The sequence below is a fragment of the Scylla paramamosain genome, chromosome 28 (assembly GCF_035594125.1).
Source record: "Scylla paramamosain isolate STU-SP2022 chromosome 28, ASM3559412v1, whole genome shotgun sequence".
Taxonomy (NCBI): Eukaryota; Metazoa; Arthropoda; class Malacostraca; order Decapoda; family Portunidae; genus Scylla; species Scylla paramamosain.
Window position 1 is genome coordinate 18,027,251 of NC_087178.1, and position 16,428 is coordinate 18,043,678.

The 16,428-nt window shown below is 42.3% G+C and overlaps 1 protein-coding gene across 3 annotated transcripts in view; it reads right to left on the minus strand.

Moving 5' to 3' along the window:
- The window catches only part of LOC135115030 (serine/arginine repetitive matrix protein 2-like), a 258,581-nt gene that overhangs the window by 202,553 nt on the left and 39,600 nt on the right, over positions 1-16,428 (minus strand). For 2 of the 3 annotated variants that reach the window (XM_064031461.1, XM_064031460.1), the window contains exon 1: positions 11,545-12,060. The exons of the other annotated variant lie outside the window; for it this stretch is intronic. In XM_064031461.1, coding sequence (XP_063887531.1) covers positions 11,545-11,565 — 21 coding nt within the window. In that variant the 5' untranslated portion in view covers positions 11,566-12,060. Of the gene's footprint in view, positions 1-11,544; positions 12,061-16,428 lie in introns of those variants that run through there. 3 annotated transcript variants of the gene reach the window in all.

Here is a 16,428-nt window from a genome sequence, read left to right on the forward strand (position 1 = left end):
AAAGATATAAGGAGATAAAAGAGAGGAAGAAAGAGAAAATGAGAAAGAAATAACAGCAAAAAGGAAAATGGAGTAAAAATTAATTCCTTCATCCGTTTTCCTTCCCTGTTATTCAATTAAACGTTTACATTGTCACTTCCCTCCCCTCACTCCCCCTTTCTCACCCACTTCTTCCCCTCACTCCTCTTTGTTCCACTTCTTTCCCTTCCTCTCCCGCCTCAACTTCCTTCATAGCCTTTCCTTTTCCTCTTTCCCCTCGCTTATGCTCCTTCCTTTCCCCTCTTCCTCTTTCGTCTATATTCCTATCTGCTTATTTCCCCTCACTACCCTCTCCCATCCTTCCTTATCCCCCTCTATTTCTTTCCCATTCCTGTGACTTTATTTCCCCTTATGAGCCTCTCTTATTTTTCCCTTTCTCCATATTCCCCTTTTCCTTTCTCCTATATATTCTCCTCTCCCTCCTATCTCATCTTTTTCTTCCTTAGTCTCTTCTTCCTCCTTTCTTTACATTTTCTGACCATTTCCCCTTCTTATCCTTGGGCTTTCCTCCCCTTCTCCTTATTCATCTCCGTTCTTCTTTTCCTTCTAATTTATCAGTGCCTATGTTCATCTCTCACCTCTCACCTGCCTCTTCCATTTACCTGATGGTCACCTATCCCGCTAAGCCTACAGGAAGATGATTACAGGTAATTTATCACGCCATGTTATCTCTCTCTCTCTCTCTCTCTCTCTCTCTCTCTCTCTCTCTCTCTCTCTCTCTCTCTCTCTCTCTCTCTCTCAACTTTATTGCTTTCTTTCATCTTCCTCTTCCTAATTTTTTTTAACCACCATCATCTTTATCAAGTTGATCATTATCTCGTTTATCTTATCTTTTTCTTTGTTTACGCTCGATTATCATCACCATTTTTCTTCTCCCTTTCGTGGTATTTCAAGATTTTCCTTCTGATGTGAAAGAGGAGGAGGAGGAAGAGGAGGAGGATAGAGTAACCATGATAAAGTGAAGTAGAAAAAGGAGGTGAAGAGGTGAAATCTACTAAAGGGAGGGAGAGGAAGGGTGTGAGAAAAGGGAGGGAAGGGAGAGAAGGAGGGGAGGGGAAGAGAGGGGTTGCGAAGTGGGGAAATGAAGACAAATGTGATGATTAATAGAGACAGATGAGTGAGGAGGATACGAAAATGAGGAGAAAAAGAGAGTAAGAAGATGTGATGAAGGAGGAGGAGGAGGAGGAGGAGGAGGAGGAGGAGGAGGAGGAGGAGGAGGAGGAGGAGGAGGAGGAGGAGGAGGAGGAGGAGGAGGAGGAGGAGGAGGAGGAGGAAGAGGAGGACAGCGCCAAAATACACTTCGATGATGTATACTCTCCTCCTCCTCCTCCTCCTCCTCCTCCTCCTACTCCTCCTCCTCATTCCTTCCTTCTTTACCTCTCAATAACCTTTCTCTCTTCATCTTTCGTTTATTCTCTTGTCCTTTCTCTCATTCATCATTTTTATTTCCTCTCTCTCTCTCTCTCTCTCTCTCTCTCTCTCTCTCTCTCTCTCTCTCTCTCTCTCTCTCTCTCTCTCTCTCTCTCTCTCTCTCTCTCTCTCTCTCTCTCTCTCTCTCTCTCTCTCTCTCTCTCTCTCTCTCTCTCTCTCTCTCTCTCATTATGCTCATTCTTTACTTTCATCCTTCACAAAATTTCCCCTCTTCCATTTTTCCCTCTGTCTGCACAATTTTATGACCTCACACCAACATTTTTCCCTTCATTTTTCCGCCCCAAACATGTCCTTTCCTCTTTATCCTCAAATTCCTTCACATTTCCCCCCACCCAACTTTTTTCCCCCTCTTTCCTCCTTCCGCCTCTCTTTTTAATCCTCCTTTGCTTTCGTCCCTCAGGAATTTTGAGAACCGTGCATCTTGAAAACCTCCGAACCCTGACCATTGAAAATACAGAATAAATAGATTGTATGTAAATGAATATATAGATAAATGATTGAAAGGGAAGGAAAACTAATGATGCTTTCAATAGAAGAATAAAAAAAAAAGTCAGGGTGGAATATGTATAAAAAATAATGAATGTACTTGTATGTGTATATATATATAAGCGTTTGAATGAATAATTATTATATACACTGGGGGTGAATGAATAAAGAGGTGAATGTTTTGAAATGTGGTTAAAACGTCATTAATTCATATGGTGATCTCTGTTTACTTCCACCGATTCGTTGTAAAGACATACGTAACTCTCTCTCTCTCTCTCTCTCTCTCTCTCTCTCTCTCTCTCTCTCTCTCTCTCTCTCTCTCTCTCTCTCTCTCTCTCTCTCTCTCTCTCTCTCTCTCTCTCTCTCTCTCTCTCCCCTCAGGTTAGGTTCTTGATAAACAGCTCAAAATTAATATAGGTAGCGGCCTTGACTGTCTGGCCCTGAATCTATCTTCTCTGCACCACCCCTTGCATCTCTCTCTCTCTCTCTCTCTCTCTCTCTCTCTCTCTCTCTCTCTCTCTCTCTCTCTCTCTCTCTCTCTCTCTTCGTCCCCAAGTATAGACCTCCCTCATTTCTCTCTTCCTTGCCCCACTTCTCTTTCTCTCTCTTCGTCTCCTGCTCCACTTCCTCTCCTCTCTCCTTCTCTCTTCCTCCCCCCACCTCTCTTGACCTCCCTCCCTCCCCCCATCTGCCTATACCAGGACCTGCCTCGTGCCTACCTCACTACTCCTTCCTTTACTCCTTCCTTCCGCCAGCCTCAACCTACTTTTGAAGCGGTGAAGTGAATAAAACATGATGGGGATTATATTGAATAAAAAAAGGGTTATAAATTTCATATATAACTTGATTGAAAGCGACCCCGGAAGTGTGTGTGTGTGTGTGTGTGTGTGTGTGTGTGTGTGTGTGTGTGTGTGTGTGTGTGTGTGTGTGTGTGTGTGTGTGTGTGTGTGTGTGTGTGTGTTTCCTGGTAAACGTCCGGAGGCAGAGGCACATAGAGATAAAACTTTGATCTCTCTCTCTCTCTCTCTCTCTCTCTCTCTCTCTCTCTCTCTCTCTCTCTCTCTCTCTCTCTCTCTCTCTCTCTCTCTCTCTCTCTCTCTCTGTCCGTAGCAGCGAGGGGAAATTGGGTCAGGAGGACGCGGCGGGGCGGGGCGGGGCGGGGTAAGGCGGGGCCCGGTCAATATTGGAAAAGAGAACAGCGGTATCGTGTCTAGATATCGTCGCTGGGGGGAGGAGGAGGAGGAGGAGGAGGAGGAGGAGGAGGAGGAGGAGGAGGAGGAGGAGGAGGAGGAGGAGGAGGAGGAGGAGAAGCAACAAAGGAAAGCCAAATGTTAAGAAGAGATAAAAGAAGATGTCTCGACTTTTCATTTCTCTCTCTCTCTCTCTCTCTCTCTCTCTCTCTCTCTCTCTCTCTCTCTCTCTCTCTCTCTCTCTCTCTCTCTCTCTCTCTCTCTCTCGCGTCGTCCAAGGCAGTAAGGTCGTTGTGGCGCATCAAAGTGAGGCCAAAACAGCACTTATGGTTCCTGGGACTGGTTTAACATTATATTTCACAACCTTTCCTCCGCTAAACACTGACGGTCTCGCTTATTTTCCCTCCGTCTGGCTGTCTGCTGTCTCTCTCTCTCTCTCTCTCTCTCTCTCTCTCTCTCTCTCTCTCTCTCTCTCTCTCTCTCTCTCTCTCTCTCTCTTTCTGGCATTAGCATTTTCTCTCTTAGGTTCAATATCGCTTAGCAGATCCTCTCTCTCTCTCTCTCTCTCTCTCTCTCTCTCTCTCTCTCTCTCTCTCTCTCTCTCTCTCTCTCTCTCTCTCTCTCAAGAGTGAACGAAGATTAAGGTTATATTTGCTTCCAGACACAAATATAAATAAAATCATTCATTCTGTTTATTTGAAGCGCGCGTAATTTGCAACTCTGTGTGTGTGTGTGTGTGTGTGTGTGTGTGTGTGTGTGTGTGTGTGTGTGTGTGTGTGTGTGTGTGTGTGTGTGTGTGTGTGTGTTTTCCTCATTCAAAAGTACACAAGCAAAACAAACAAAAAAGAAATGTATATAACCGGAACTCTTTTTCTTTCTCTTCTTCCTGTTTTTTTTTTCTTTCTTTCTTCTTCCTTCTTCTTCTATGAGGGAAGTAAAGGACGAGGTCTGGGCATGTCTGAGGGTGAGGGTCACACACCTGCGCCTCCCCCACCCCCTCACCCACTCACCCTTCCTCCCGCACCCTCTCTTCCTCCCTCCCTCCTTCACCCTCTCTTCCTCATTTCAACCTTGGCATAATTCCTACACATGCCTTCACACACCTGTCATCTCCACACCTGTCTTCCTGCATGAGGCTCAGGTGAAAACTATTAATTAGCAAGCAGGTGCACTCCAGCCCTTGGTGTCTACGGTTAGCTAAGGTGAAGAGAGGCTTGATATTACCTAAATTCCTTATATCTTACTCCTTATTTATTTATTTTTCGTTTATATTGATTCCAAGTACTACCTTTTTTTTATTCATATTCCTTATTCTCACTTCTTCTTGCACCTGTCTCTTATTTCTATGTTTCCTTGTACCTTATTCTACACCTTTCCCATTTTCTCAATCACTTCATATCTTATCCTCTCTTATTTTTCCTTCTTCCCTTGTATTTAACCTCTACGCCTCTCTTTCCCCATTATATTTTATCCAAACATTTCTCTTTCCTATCCTACTTTCCTTATCTTCCCATACCTTACTCTTTATTTGTCCAACCCTCCCTAATATTTAACTTCTACATCCCTTCTACCTCTCTTCCTCCTTTATATCTTACCAAACACTTCTCTTTCATCTTTCTCCGTCCTTATTATCTCACACCTTACTCTTTTATTTCTTCAACTCTCTTTACTTGCTAATATTTCACCTCTACACCTGCTTTATACATCTCTATTTCCCTTATTCCTTCGTATTTATTCTTTATTTCTTCAACACTCTTTATCTCCTAATATTTCGCCTCTACACCTCAATTCATCCTTTATTCCCTCATAAGCTGCGCCTCCGTAATAGCACCACCACCTTGCCCTACGCCAGGTGACCCCCAGGTACTGCCGGGTGGGTCGTACAAGGCTTCTCACGACCCTCATCTACCTGTGCTTACTTTCTCCACCTGAGTGATGTAGCAGGAAGGTAAGCATTTCCTGTGAATTCATATACACACCTGACTCTTCGCAAGGTTAATGAAAGGTGAGTTGAGATTCCACAAATAAATACACTTGATTTTTTTTACTTTTTTTACCAGTGAGTTAAAGAAAAAAAAAATTAATATACTCTTTTTAATATGATTCAAAGCTTCATCAAAACTTTGCATCCCGAATTTATTTATAACTAAACTAATGAGACGCGGATTTTACGGAATATTTTCTGGGTATTTTGATATTTTCCATGGTGGTTCGCGGGACTTTCTACCATCGTGTTACCAGAGATACATTTTCCCACAGGTGTAACGCGCCTCAGGGGAACAGATGGCCGCCCTTGATAGGAGGGTGAGGGTAAGACGGGCGCGCCTGGATGGTGACTTGTGGTGGTGACTTGGGTGGTGACGGGGTAGTGACGGGGTGGTGACTGGGTGGTGACAGGGCCTTGATACACAGTCCCGCCCGTCACCACCCACCACCAAGCCGCCCTCACGTCTTATAAGGCGGCGCCCACCCACTCCCCACCCAGCTACATACGCCTGCGTCTCCCACGTGACCATTTGGACTCAGAAATTTACTATAGGACTTTATATTAAATTTTATAATCCCACTTTCATCTTCAAATACACCTTTTTTTCTTATTTACCTTTATAAAATCACCTTTACGTACCTGTCTTTGTGTGTGTGTGTGTGTGTGTGTGATTATGGATGTAAGTATATGAGTCAGGAACCCACCAGGGGCCCCCACCTCGCTGCCCCGCCTCGCCTACTCCAGCCACGCCCTTGAGAACCTTATATGTGTGAATGGAGTCGGTGGTGGAAGAAGAAGAAGAAGAAGAAGAAGAAGAAGAAGAAGAAGAAGAAGAAGAAGAAGAAGAAGAAGAAGAAGAAGAAGAAGAAGAAGAAGAAGAAGAAGAAGAAGAAGAAGAAGAAGAAGAAGAAGAAGAAGAAGAAGAAGAAGAAGAAGAAGAAGAAGAAGAAGAAGAAGAAGAAGAAGAAGAAGAAGAAGAAGAAGAAGAAGAAGAAGAAGAAGAAGATGATGATAATGATGATAGATGGTGATGATGATGATGATGATGATGACGATGAAGAACAACAACAACAACAACAACAACAACAACAACAACAACAAGATGAAGAAGAAGAATATATATGAGAAACTGACTGACTGACTGACTGAATGAATGAATGAATGACAAACAAACAAACAAACAAACAAACAAACAAACAAACAAACACAGACTAACTGGCACAACTAGACGCTAGAACCACAAAATCACTCACTCAACACAAAAAAAAAAGAAAAAAAAATCGGGGGAAGGGGGGCGAACAAGACTCCACTAACGAGGTAAAGAACTTAGTGAAGTGTCCAAACAAAGGGTAGTAGAGGGACGAGAGTAGATAAAGGAAAGGGGAAACATCTACTAACAAGGTATATGAAGTTCGGTCAGGTGCCACTAGAGGGCGTAAGAGCAGCAAGGGGAGGCAAAGAGAGGCCGGGCAGGTAGGTAACGTCTCTTACCTGACGCCGCATGGGAACGGATGCCGCGCAGGTGTTTTTATTAGGCGACAGGTGAGGCGTGCACGGTGGGAAGATGACAGGTAACGGGATGGTTGTGTTAGTTGTGCTGGCTACCTATTAAAGGTACCTATTCGGCTGTGTGTGATGTTGTTACAACCCGACAAGTGAGAAGACGGTGGGAAAATGATAGGTAACGGAATGGGTGTGTTGGGTACCTGTTCACGTTACCTGTTGACATGGTACTGAGAGATGACTTGTGTGTTTCTTAGTTACGCGTTGAAATGAGGGTAGAAATAAGGCAATTTAACACGGTTGTTGGGTAATAGAAATAACTTTCTCTAAAATAAAATTGAGTTTATTGTTGACTTCATGATTTGAATAAAAGTAGAAAGATATTCCCTTGAATGAAATGCAAGAAATAACGAACAAACGATGTAACTGATGTCTGTCTGTCTGTGTGTATGTCTATTCAGTCTGTCTGTATTCTTTCCATGCATATAAATTCCTTTTCCTGTATTTTGCAATTGTACTGTTTCGATTTTTTATTATTTCTTTTTTTTTCTCCCTCTCCACTCCCCCTCCTTCTGAAGCGTATACAAATAATGACAAAAAAGTTGTACCCAAAAGCCAGAGAGAAAAGGAAAAATATGAAGAGTCTAGTCGCTTGAACATCGATTCCTTTTATTCATTTTTTTTTTGTCCAGTTACATTTATTTTCTCTTTCGCCGCGGGGATGAGATTGATGAAACACTTCCTCCTCATCTTACTTTGTCATCATACGCATCCTGCTACTCCTCTTCCTCCTCCTCCTCTTCCTCTTCCTTCAGTGCTTCATTGCCTCCAGTCTCGCCCTCCTCCTCCATTACCAGCATCCTGAACCATGTATTAACGACGCAATGACACCAATAACAGTGACGAAAACAACATCAAAAAATGGCAACAGAGCATCCACCACCACCACCATCACCACCATCACCACCACCACCACCACCACCATCAAACGTACCCTGTCAATCTAAACAAATCCCTTTAAGATAACGCAATACAACATTACAACCTTCATACAACCACTACAACACTATATACTACCACTACTACCAACATCAACGCTACCACAATCATCTCCCAATACCACCAGCAAGGAGGAGGAGGAGGAAGAGGAGGAGGAGGAGGAGCTGAATGTGGGAATATACACAAAGTAGTGGGGCTCCAGTATCCCTCAGGGCGATCCATGGAGGAGGAGGAGGAGGAGGAGGAGGAGGAGGAGGAGGAGGAGGAGGAGGAGGAGGAGGAGGAGGAGGAGGAGGAGGAGGAGGAGGAGGAGGAGGAGGAGGAGGAGGAGGATAAAACGAGGCATGGCTGTTTTCAGAGTCCATAGATGTCAGACTTAAAGATGTGTGTGTGTGTGTGTGTGTGTGTGTGTGTGTGTGTGTGTGTGTGTGTGTGTGTGTGTGTGTGTGTGTGTTATTCCTCTACTACTAGTCAGTTTATTTACATCTTCACTTCTAACTCGTCCACCATCTTCCTTGACACACACACACACACACACACACACACACACACACACACACACACACACACACACACACACACACACACACACACACTATTCGCCGCACAGCAAACAACCACGAAGCCAGTCAAAGCACGCGTCAGTGAGGGTCTTTTCTTTAAGGAGAGGAGGGGAAGGAAGGGGAGAAAAGGGGGGTATGGGAGAGAAAGAGACAGAGACATAGGGCAAGAAGAGAAAGGAGATTGAGAAAGGGGGGACGATAAAAAAAAAAAAAAAAGGTGAATGGGACAGGAATGAAAGGGAGAGAAAGAACTAAGAGAAGAGAGAGAACAAAATATGAGTAATAGAAGAAATGGGAGGGAATAGGAGGGAAAAAGAGACTTGGGATAAAGCAAAGGAAGGAGATATAAAGGAAGAACATCAGACGTGAATAAACAAAAGGCAAAAAAGGAGAGGAAGAAAATGAGAAGACATAAGAGAGATGGAAGAAGCCAATGAAGGGAAGAAAGAGGAAGAAACGGAAGAGGAGGAAAAGAGGAGGAATACAGCTAGAAAATTTAGTCATAGAAACTGAGGAGGAGGAGGAAGGAGAAGGGGGAGAAAGCAAGTATATAGGCCAAGGAAGAGGTGAGAGAGGAGATATGCCACTTGGAGGAGGAGGAGGAGGAGGAAGGAGAGAGAGGGAGAGAAAAAATAAGAGGAAGAGACATAAATGGAGATAAAAGAAAAGCCAAGTTTATTATGGTCATTCCAAGGTCACATCTGGCACTACCCTGACCTCGCCAAACAAGATAAAACGATAAACAAAAACAAAAGGAAAGAAAGTGGAAAGGAAAGGAGAAAAAAGTGAGAAAGATGTGGAGAGGAAAGTGGAGGAATGGCAAGGCGCTCACACTTGCTCTCTCCTCCATAACAGGTGTGTGTGTGTGTGTGTGTGTGTGTGTGTGTGTGTGTGTGTGTGTGTGTGTGTGTGTGTGTGTGTGTGTGTGTGTGTGTGTGTGTGTGTACCTGTGCACGTGTAGCTTATTAGTCGGCAGGTGCACGTCCCATCTTCAGCCTCGATATGTACCTCCTTGCTACTTTCTACTTGTGCTCCTCTCTCTCTCTCTCTCTCTCTCTCTCTCTCTCTCTCTCTCTCTCTCTCTCTCTCTCTCTCTCTGTCCCTCTCCTTCCTCGTCTGGCGTTCTTGACATAAAAACTCGGTAATTTTAATGTTTTCTTCGATGGTTAAATATCTAAAGCTGATTTTTTAAGTGTCTTTTTTTAAATATATATAGCTAGTTAGAAAGATGAAGTGTCTCTCTCTCTCTCTCTCTCTCTCTCTCTCTCTCTCTCTCTCTCTCTCTCTCTCTCTCTCTCTCTCTCTCTCTCTCTCTCTCTCTCTCAACAAAACAGTGAAAGTTGTCAGCCCTTAACGTCGCCTCTCCGCAGCAAACACCTCCTTTGACAAACTCCATGTGCCCACCCTCAGGTAAACAAAAGCAACAAAGCAAAGTAAACACCCACGACAATGCCAGTAACGAGACAACTCCTTCAGCTCTTAACGAATACGAGAACCTGCAGTAGTAGTAGTAGTAGTAGTACTGGTGGTGGTGGTGGTGGTGGTGGTGGTGGTGGTAGTAGTAGTGGAATTGTAGTAAGAGTATCAGCAGGAGGAGGAGGAGGAGGAGGAGGAGGAGGAGGAGGAGGAGGAGGAGGAGGAGGAGGAGGAGGAGGAGGAGGAGGAGGAGGAGGATACAAAAGACGCGGAAAAGGAAGATGAAGACGAAAAAGCGAAAAGAAAGAAAATGATGATGTAGATGTACTGGAAAGAGTAATAGCAGTAGCAGTAGTAGTAGTAGCAGCAGCAGCAGCAGCAGCAGCAGTAGTAGTAGTAGTAGTAGTAGTAGTAGTAGTAGTAGTAGTAGTAGTAGTAGTAGTAGTAGTAGTAGTAGTAGTAGTAGTAGTAGTAGTAGTAATACCAGCAGCAGTAGTAACACAAACTAGACCCCTATCCCAAACAAACAGAGAGGGTCCTTGCTACCTCCCTAAGGCACCCCTCGCCCCCAGGCCAAAGTTGGGAGGCCGACACACCACAACCACTACTATTACTATGCCCCCGCCGGCCACCAGGGAAGGGCAGCGCGGGAGAGGAAAGGATGAGAGAGAGAGAGAGAGAGAGAGAGAGAGAGAGAGAGAGAGAGAGAGAGAGAGAGAGAGAGAGAGAGAGAGAGAGAGAGAGAGAGAGAGAAGGGGAGAAACAAAAGAAAGATGACTACTATTACAGCGAGGGAGGAGAATCAAAGGAGAGATGCGTTGTAGAAGATAAAGAAAGAGAAACAGTAATGAGAAAGGCGGATCTCTCTCTCTCTCTCTCTCTCTCTCTCTCTCTCTCTCTCTCTCTCTCTCTCTCTCTCTCTCTCTCTCTCTCTCCCAATCGTGGCGTCACAGAGGTGGATGCCAGCACGCCGCACACACCTTTCCGTCATGAGCACGTACACCTGTCTTGTTTACCAATTAGTCTCATTTACCTGCTAACTTTACAAGCGACATCGTCATGCTTATCACAAACGCGGATGACCTCACACCTGGCGCACCTCAAGGCCGGTGACTCCTGTCTGATTCATACCTGACTTAAATACAGGTGAGGGATAGAAGGCATGTTATCTAATACCAGGATAAGACTAGGTAAGGTGAGAATATTACTTCCTGATTACCTGGTGAAATGTACATGAAATTAATGACGTGTTTTATTCATATTTGGCTGCAGTTAAGGTGAGAGATAAAAGATTTACGTTATCTAATACCAGTTAATACCAGGGAAGGTGGGAATATTAGCTATTGATTAATTATCGAGTGAATTGTATGGTGATGTAACGATAAGTGGGAGTATTAGAAGCAAGGGCAGGTAAGACTAGTGATTTAACACCATGACTAAGGCAAAAAATTAACCTTTCCCAACATGGAGGTCGAGATAAAAAGGTCAGACACAACTCAGGGCTGACTAAACAATTAAGGGTCTTTTTCCCCAGTTCCTGCACTCCTCAGACTGATTCTTACACGGGGAACAACTCATGGCTGATCAAACAATTAAGGGAGTCTTCTCTTTCCCAACAAAAAAATAAAAATAAAAAAATAAAAAATCGCATAGGCCTTTTATTTCATGTTTTAATCATTTAACCACCAAAGAAGGAAAAAAATATCTGATCATTATTTTTCCTATTTCTAACCCTTTTCTAGCCCTCAGCAAGCTAAAAATACCAAAATAAGAATAATAATACCAATTAAAATACTGATATGAATACCCAGACAATTCACTCCACCAACTAAGAACGCCCATGCACCTCCACCCACAGAATCAAGAAAGCTCTCAATCTGTCAGTATCAAAACACTAAAACAAAATCACCCGCACAAAAGGCAGACTCACCAGGGTAGTGCAGTGCAACATGTCTCGGGTCCCCTGCAGGAGCACCAAGCCGCCAGGTGTGCTCAGGTGCTCAGCCACGCCCAGGCACGGCAACCACCACACCAACTGGTACGCTGGGCAGACTGACGATACGGTTCAGAATATGTACCGTGGATATGCACCGTGGATATGTAGCGTAGATATGTACTGTCTTTTCCTAGTTGAGTCAATGGTCTTTATTTTCCTTGTGTATAAATGTTCACTCAATTGGTTTTCCTAGTATTATTCTATTCACCTTTATTTGCTGTTTAAAGGTGATAGTCACATTACCAATTGAGTATCTCCCTTATGGCATGCAGCATCTGTGGCGTAACACTGTCCTTGTATGTGTGTGTGTGTGGACGTGCGTTCCCCTCTCATGTTCCTCGTTTCTTAGCATTTATTTATCTCTTTCTTTCTCTCTGGTGCAATGCTCTTCCCTCTTGTATTGTCGTGAGGAAGAGAACGTTCAGTCCTCATATCATTATTATCCTGTTGCTGCAAAGGAAACACTACTTAGTTCTCGCACACACGCACCCGCACACGCACACACACACACACACACACACACACACACACACACACACACACACACACGTTTCTTTTCCCTTGACACATTAATGATCCGTCAACATTGTGAAAGGGATACGGGAGAGAGAGAGAGAGAGAGAGAGAGAGAGAGAGAGAGAGAGAGAGAGAGAGAGAGAGAGAGAGAGAGAGAGAGAGAGAGAGAGAGAGAGAGAGACTGCATGAATGTTGGAAAGACCGGCAAAAAAAAAATAAATAAATAAAAAAGTAAAAAAAAAATGTATGTATGTAGATATGAAGCGCAAAATACGTAAAAAAATAATTGAATAATACGAGGAAGAGGACAAAAAATGGAGGAAAAAACACGGAAAGATATTTATGATTTAGACGAGAAACAAAGGAAAGGGAGAAAGGACAGAGAGAGAGAGAAAAGAATAAGGGAAAGAAAAGTAATGAAGGAAGAACGTAATAGGCATCATTTTCAGGAGGGAAGGAGAAAGGAGAGAGGAGGAAGAAGCGAAGATAATATGAAGGATAAAGAAGGGAAGGACAAAAGAGGACAAAGATGAGGGAACGCAAGAGGGAAAGAGGAAAAGTGTAATTTTTTAGGTAGAGAAGATAATATAATGAAAACTGACTTAGAAATAAAAATAAAAAAAAACAGTATATACATATAACAAAGATACGAAGGCTGTTGTTCTTTTACGTAATTAGGTGACGAAAAATGAGTAGCATAATGAAGAATTACGAATGTGAGATGACGAATGACGTACACACACACACACACACACACACACACACACACACACACACACACACACACACACACAGAAGGAGGAGATAATTAAAACACTCCATGTCACACACACACACACACACACACACACACACACACACACACACACACACACACACACACACACACACACACCTTTGTTCCACACGAAATCTAATTACCGCGGTGCAATTACAACTCGAACTGGCCTCGCTTGTTACGAATTGCAGGCGCGGAGTTGGGCATCTCATCTGAAGCCTTCCTCACTCACCACACGCTGTCAATGAAATAAGTACTTTCGGCATTGCTTTCAAACCCCCCCTCTTAATTACTCTCCCAACTGCTATCTCTTTACTCCCTCTCTCCCCACTAATTATTCTTCCAAACCACTACTTTTAATGAAGGAACCCACGTGCTAATTGTAACAAACCCACTAATGGTGCTTGGGTTTTCAACTGTCGTGTTTATGATTGTGTTCTAAATTGTTTTTTTTTTTTTTGTTTTGATAAGGGATGAATAGTGTAATTGTTAATACACACATGGGGGTATGATAAGCATATTCTTAATCGTTATTTATAAGTGATTCTTTCTTTCTGAACTTTTTTTTATATAACTTATGAAATATGATGTATGATAATGATGATGATGATGATGATGATGATGATGATGATGATGGTGATGCTGATGACGATGATGAGAATAATAATAACAATAATAATAATAATAATAATAATAATAATAATAATAATGATAATAATAATAAAAAAGGACGAAAAGAACAAGAAAACAAGAACAATATGAATAAGAGGAAAAAAAGAACGACAACAACAAAAACAACAACACCAGCAACAAGAACAACAACAACCAAGAACAACAACAACAACAACAACAACAACAACACATACCCTCACCACTACCACAGTAATCCCCCTTTCCCCTCATCCTTAATTCCTGGCGTGCACTCCCCTCACTTCCCTCTCTCCCCTTCACCCCTTCACCCCTCTCCCTTCAGCTCACTCTCACCCATTTCTCTCTCTACATCAACGCCTCATTTCCATTCTCCTTCCCTCCTGACTCCATTTACAAGTCCAAGGCTCACCCCTTCCTCCTTCCTTCCCTTCCTTCCTTCCTTCCTTCCTTCGACCTTCTTCCTTCACCTCTTCCTCTCCCTGAACCTTCCTTCCTTTTCTTATCCTTCCTTTCCCATTTGCATGACGAGAGAGCAAGAAAGAGAGAGAGAGAGAGAGAGAGAGAGAGAGAGAGAGAGAGAGAGAGAGAGAGAGAGAGAGAGAGAGAGAGAGAGAGAGAGAGAGAGAGAGAGAGAGAGAGAGAGAGAGAGAGAGAGAGAGAGATTGCAGCATTTATGGAAACTTCAAGGGGGAGAAGGGAAACTATAAAAAAATCTAAAGGCAATTTCCGTCTAGTAATTAAATTAAATGCGTCTTAAATGGAGTGAGTTTAAAGGGGAAAAAAATGAAAGACGTGAGGTATGTTTGCAATCACGGGGCTCGAGGAGGAGGAGGAGAAGGAGGAGGAGGAGGAGGAGGAGGAGGAGGAGGAGGAGGAGGAGGAGGAGGAGGAGGAGGAGGAGGAGGAGGAATAAGAACAAGAAGAGGAAGAACAAGAACAAGAACAAGAAGGAAAACAAAGAAAATGACAAAGAAATTAAATCACGAATGATACACAAGAGAATCACAGACAAAAAAGACAAAATAAAAAATAAATAAAGGAAAAGAAAGGACAGATTCTGACCAACAAACAGAAGAAGAAGAAGAAGAAGAAGAAGAAGAAGAAGAAGAAGAAGAAGAAGAAGAAGAAGAAGAAGAAGAAGAAGAAGAAGAAGAAGAAGCATAACCAGAATCGTCAAAGAAAGAAGGGAAAAAGTCACGTAAACAAGACGGGAGGAGGGAGAGGCTGGGGAGAAGCAGGGAGAGCATGGGAGGACGTATGTGTGGGAGGAGAGGGCGTGGGAGGGAGGATTAGCGTGGGGGGCTTAACGAAGGGGAGGCAGAGGCTGGAAGGGCTTACGACAGGTAGTCCGCAGGAGATAAAGAGACGGTAAGAGGACGTGACGGAAGAGGAGGAGGAGGAGGAGGAGGAGGAGGAGGAGGAGGAGGAGGAGGAGGGAACTCGAAAAGGAAAAAAAAAAAAAAAAAAAAGGAATGGGAAAAATATAGTAAAGGAAAAAGAGGAATAGAGAGAAATAAAGCAGGAAATTCCAAATAGATGAAAAGAAAAAGAAGAGGAAAAATAGGAGCCCAAAAGCAATAACAAAAATACGGAGAGAAGAGCAGAAAAAAAAACACTTAAAGAAATAAAAATAACATGAAGAAAGAAAAAAAGGAGAAAGAGGAAAAGTAGGAAACTCGAAAATAATAATAAAAAAAAAACGGAAATGAAAGAAACATTAACTTCGAAAACAAAACAAAAACACAAACAAAAAAAAAGATGAGATGTAGCAAAAATTTATATGAGAAAAAAAAAAAAAAAAAAAAAAAATCAAGAAAACGAGCAATGATTTACGAAAAGGGTGAAGTGAAAATAAAAATAACAATAAAAACACCGAACGAAAATCAACAGAATACGGAAGCATAAAGATGAAGAATAACAAGATGAAGAAAATTGAATGAAAATTAATACATAAAAAAAAAAAGGAAAACATAACATAAAATACAAAAAAAAATGAATACAAATTACAAAAACACGAATGAAAGGAAAAAACAGTCGAGAAAATAAACAAACACAATGAGAAAAGAAAAAATAAATAAATAAATAAAGCACTGACGACCTATACCAAAAAACAACGTAATAACAGAACAGACCAAAACGTTAATTAGAATTCTGGTACGTGCGAATGAGAATAAAAAATACCATTAAAAAAAAAAGTAAATTAAGAGAAAAATGATAAAACTTAACACATTCACCGCTGTTTGTCACATCTGTCCTTAATTACAAGCCATTCTGAGACATGACTTCCTGTTCTATAGCCAGAAATTGCAAAAAAAAAAAAAAAAAAAAAAAAAAAAATATGCTTTGATTCTGTTTCTATTTCTTACGCATGCTGACAAAAAAATTCCATATATTGCTTTTAGTGCAGAGAATTTTTACATATGGTCCATAAAAAAGCAAAACAAATGACTAAACTAAAAGATTACAACACCAAACACCAACAACCCTAATACGAAAGAGTGAAAGAAGCAAGATAACAAACGCGAGACGTGAAATTATCTTGCGTAACGGAATGAGAGTAAAAAAAAAAAGTCAATTAATAAAACCAATTACAAAACAATAACTCACAGAACAATAGCACACAAAGACAACAGGAAAGAAAACGTGACGCAGCCCTTATTTCCAGGACAATTTCAAGGGGGAGGGAATTTAAGAGGACAAACAGACACATAAAGGAGTAATTAAGAACTGGAAAACAAAAGGTGTGATTAAGAAATTACAGGTGAAAGGGAGAGGGATGGAGAAGGACAGAGAAGAGGAGGAGATGGCGTAGGAGAGGGAGAGGAAAGAGGTGAAGAACGAAGGAGGAGAGGAAGAGGTGAAATATGAGAGGA